Source organism: Styela clava, chromosome 5, assembly GCF_964204865.1.
Source record: "Styela clava chromosome 5, kaStyClav1.hap1.2, whole genome shotgun sequence".
NCBI lineage: Eukaryota > Metazoa > Chordata > Ascidiacea > Stolidobranchia > Styelidae > Styela > Styela clava.
Genome location: NC_135254.1, coordinates 12,251,476 through 12,255,459, shown reverse-complemented (window position 1 = coordinate 12,255,459; position 3,984 = coordinate 12,251,476). Strand labels below are relative to the sequence as shown.

Below are 3,984 nucleotides of genomic sequence, written 5' to 3'. Positions count from 1 at the left end.
ATATGCGCATGGTACGAATACCAATGTTCTGTATTAGCAGTGTGCACAGTACGATTGCAGATGCAGTAAAATTCAGGATTCCGGACATTTAGGCATTTTTTAAATTCTTCCCGGACGCAAAATTTAACCCTAAATTACGGACATGTCCGGAATTTTCCGGACGGTATGGCAACCCTAATATACGTACTAAAAAGACTATTTGATAGTTGCTTTCAAATATTCCGTAAACCAGGAAAAAGGTATCAAACAAATCTATATTTGGGGTTGCTAGAACATGTTGTTACTGCAGTACATATATATGCTATAAATATAAATGTACAGAAATTTCAACGGTAGCGCCTTCCTCGTCGGAACCTTCTACCGTATGGCAAAGGCCGAATATTCGGTAAACCCGATGCATTAGGATATCCCTCTATTTCATCTTCCATGTAGTCAGCACCGGGAGCCCACTCGTTGTAGTCGTAATCATCAATACCACCGAAACTGGGCCCTTGGTCAGCGTGTTTGGTAATATCATCATCCCTCTCTTTCCATGCTTTTGAGAAATTCCCTGATATGTGATAAAGTTCCAACAAGTTCAGCATGACCATGATGCAACCGGTTCCGAAAAATACGCAAATGAGAACTGATTTCTCTTTTGGTCTGTAACGAAATTTATTTTTATATCTACTAATCGAACGAAATATTCCAGAAACTGTTTTCGTGGATGATCTGTTTTAAATTCTTTTGAATATAAGCGCAGACGATTGTTAAAACTTAATTTGATTTTATTATGTAATACTATTTGATTAAATATTAACTTGGTTGTGCTTTGCATATTGCTACAAGATAATACATCACTCACCTCCCAACAAAGCAATCAACGACGTTTGGACAAGGCCAATGTTGACACTGCCACAACTCGGGTACCATGAATTTGAAAGTATAAAGATAATACTGGCCAATAGTAAAACCAATTTCAACTATGGTGCGAGACAAGACCTGAGAAATATTTTGCACAAAATAAGAGGATGCGAATTAAAAGACGACATAGCATATTGTACAAAAGCGATGGCGTAATAAACGTCACGAAATGGAGAAAGTGTTTGAAATTTTATGTGTAGATGGTATATAAACCAAAATTTTCAGATACTTTCGCTTTATTTTATACTCTATTAAATCAAGTTGAAATAATTATCATGTTTACGTCTCGATGACATTGTAGAGTTAATTAGAGCATCGTCATACACTTTTCATAACATGCCCTGGATTTTAACTAAATATGAATTTGTTGTCAAGTTTTATAGTCGTGTCCCGTTCAAAATAGAGGCATGTAATGAATAGAGTGTCTTATTATGAGACTTCACATTGCTTAATGAAGAAAGTCATCTTACCACGAAGAAGTAAGCAAGAAACAATTTTGATGGTGCATTTACGGAGAGTTTTGTCGCGACGATTTCTTCATCCTTGTCGTCATCATCATCGTCGTCGTCTTCGATATTTAGGTTGTTTTCTCTTGCTAAATTTGGAAATAATATGTCAAACGAACAATAATCAGATGGAATCATATCGCGAATGCGAAATGTTCAAAATACTGTTCTGCAGTGAGATAAGAAAAGGAAGGTCAAAAGTAAACCTACAATACTATTCAGTTTAAACATTATTATTCAATATTATCTTCCGAGAAGTAAAACGATGATGGAAATCATTAATTATTAATATTTTAGTTTCCATCCCTCGTACAAAACTTTTTTCTGCTATAGACATTTTAAAATGCCAACCTTCTATTCCTTCCGCAATTCTTTTCTTTTTCTAAAAAAAAAATATTTCATTAATATATTAGAAAATGGTTCACATATAAGTATCAAGTAAAACTAATAGAAGGCTGTTGATCCTAGGGTTTTGTGAATTCACTAATTAATAGAAATGTGTATATAATAACCAAGTATCATACTATGCTGCTATAATGTCGCATTTAAATCGAACTTAGATACTTATTAGAGCGATGTTTTAAAAGTGCTGGTATCCCAATTTAAAAATCTCTTGTTTAATTCCCATACATACCACCTCACCCATGGAGTTTTGTAGGCTATCCCAAACCGTGTTGATGAATTGAATGGGAAAAAATGTTGTTGTTTTTTTTTGCATTTTTAGGCCTCAACTTAATGTAAACTAAGATGTGGTAATACATTCCTATTTTTGAGAAAACGTTGACAATTAGTAGCTTTAAGTTCGTTCATATTAATGTTAATTGAAATATTATCAATACCAAATACTGCAAATCATACCAATTTTTTTAAAGCCGAGGCCTTCGCTTTTCTAGCTTTTATGACTTTTTGAAGATGATCCAATTTATGAGCTGTGTAGACAATGAAGATCATTGAAGGAAGAGTGGTGAAAAGTATCTGCAGCATCCAGTAACGACTCTACAAAGTACAAGAGTTGGAACTTCTTTTAGATTGAAAGTTGAAAATGTTTCAAATCATCTTCAATTTTTAATAAATTTGACATCATCAAATCTGTGTCATTTTGTCAAGATTGTGCTCTTTCGGATCAGAACTTCATATTATCATATATTATTCTGATTCGTGATTGAACAACAACGTTCAAAACAACTTTTATCTACATCCGTCGTAATTATGTTATTACAAACACTATACATACCACAACAACGGGACTGAATTCGTTGTAGCAGACATTAAGACAACCAGGAGACAAAGTGTTGCAAACAAAGTCATCTTGACCATCTTTCCATACATCATCTGAAAAATAAAACAGAATATATTACAATGTGTATGAGTTCTTAACCACATATCACTGATATTTTATTCAAACATCAAGTCCTCAGACTAGTGGTTCCCAAACCGTGCGACAATAAAAATATTCTTAGAACAATAGTCTACATTCTATTCCAATCCATGTTATTTCTTCATTATTTGATCCTGTTAAAATGTATGCTACTCATTGATTCATTTTGTGTTTGTCTGCGTTCCAATGGTAAAAATAAATTATTGGCCTCAATTTCAGTTGAAATTACCTTATAGCCTAAACAATTTCTAGTTATAGCAAGTATGAAAATGGGATCAACCTTTTTTTATTTGGTATTTAATATATTTACTTAGCAGGGTGAAAACATATTAGCGTTCATGTTTAAAGTAGTTTTCGACACGACCAAGCAATTTATTTTTCCTTTTTCTACAAGACTCCATTAATAAATGGTATCTCCCATAGTAAACAGTGTTGGACTTGGACCACTAAGGGACGGATTGAAATCCGAGTAAATAAACGAAGTCTTAAGAAGAATGTTCTCAATTATGTGTAGCATTTCCGTATGTGTAATCTAATAATCCCAAATTTACATAAAAGTTGTTTTTATAGCACAGCAAAAGTAAGAATATATTTATCTCATTAAGATCGAATTAACTTCTAAACAACTTCATTAGGGAAAAATTACAATTCTGTGTTGGTCATGGTATTACATATTTTCAATTATTGTGATCACTTTACTCAAAGACCTTTCTCGGTACAACTATATATATACTGTGAGCTACACTCTATACGGTGTGACTTCTACATTAATTTGCACAGAATATAAAATTGGTATGATTTACCTGCTATTGCAGTTGCTATAAGCAACCTCAAAATGAAGACTGACGTCACCCAAAATTTTCCAATTAGTGTTGAATGTTCTCCACTCTGTTCAATCAATTTTTCCATCAAATGCCAACCCATGATTGTAATTTAGGTTTATTCTAAAATGCTACAAACTACGAGACAGAAAAATTAAAGTATTGACCATCATATTGTAGTAGTTATAAAAACCTATTACCTATTACTTAATTCAGTTTCAAATACAAATTGCATTTCAATATCTGATAACCTATTGCGCAAATCGTTCTATTGCATTTCATTTACAACTGACATCAGATTCTTTTCTGATTGAAGAGTAAAGCAAGCGCAATCCTTCAATCAAGCGAATGCGTTTGAACGCAAAACTGTTATGAA

The 3,984-nt window shown here is 33.0% G+C and overlaps 1 protein-coding gene across 1 annotated transcript; it reads right to left on the bottom strand.

Moving 5' to 3' along the window:
- Positions 1-235: 235 nt before the first annotated feature.
- On the bottom strand, positions 236-3,755 carry LOC120344216 (gap junction alpha-3 protein-like). Its single transcript, XM_039413334.2, has 7 exons — positions 3,591-3,755; positions 2,644-2,741; positions 2,268-2,405; positions 1,761-1,791; positions 1,374-1,498; positions 845-981; positions 236-642 (listed from the first exon to the last, which is right to left on the bottom strand). Exons 1-7 carry the CDS (start codon positions 3,709-3,711, stop codon positions 327-329), a joined length of 966 nt encoding a protein of 321 aa, XP_039269268.1. The 5' UTR covers positions 3,712-3,755; the 3' UTR covers positions 236-326.
- Between the last annotated feature and the right edge of the window lie 229 nt (positions 3,756-3,984).

Coding starts and splice junctions, on each gene's coding strand:
- LOC120344216 (XM_039413334.2), bottom strand. CDS start 3,711: ATGGGTTGGCATTTGATGGAAAAATTGATTGAACAGAGTGGAGAACAT. Junction 2,742..3,590: donor TATAGCAACTGCAATAGCAG/GTAAATCATACC, acceptor TTTATTTTTCAG/ATGATGTATGGAAAGATGGT. Junction 1,792..2,267: donor CCTCGGCTTTAAAAAAATTG/GTATGATTTGCA, acceptor TTTTTTTTTTAG/AAAAAGAAAAGAATTGCGGA.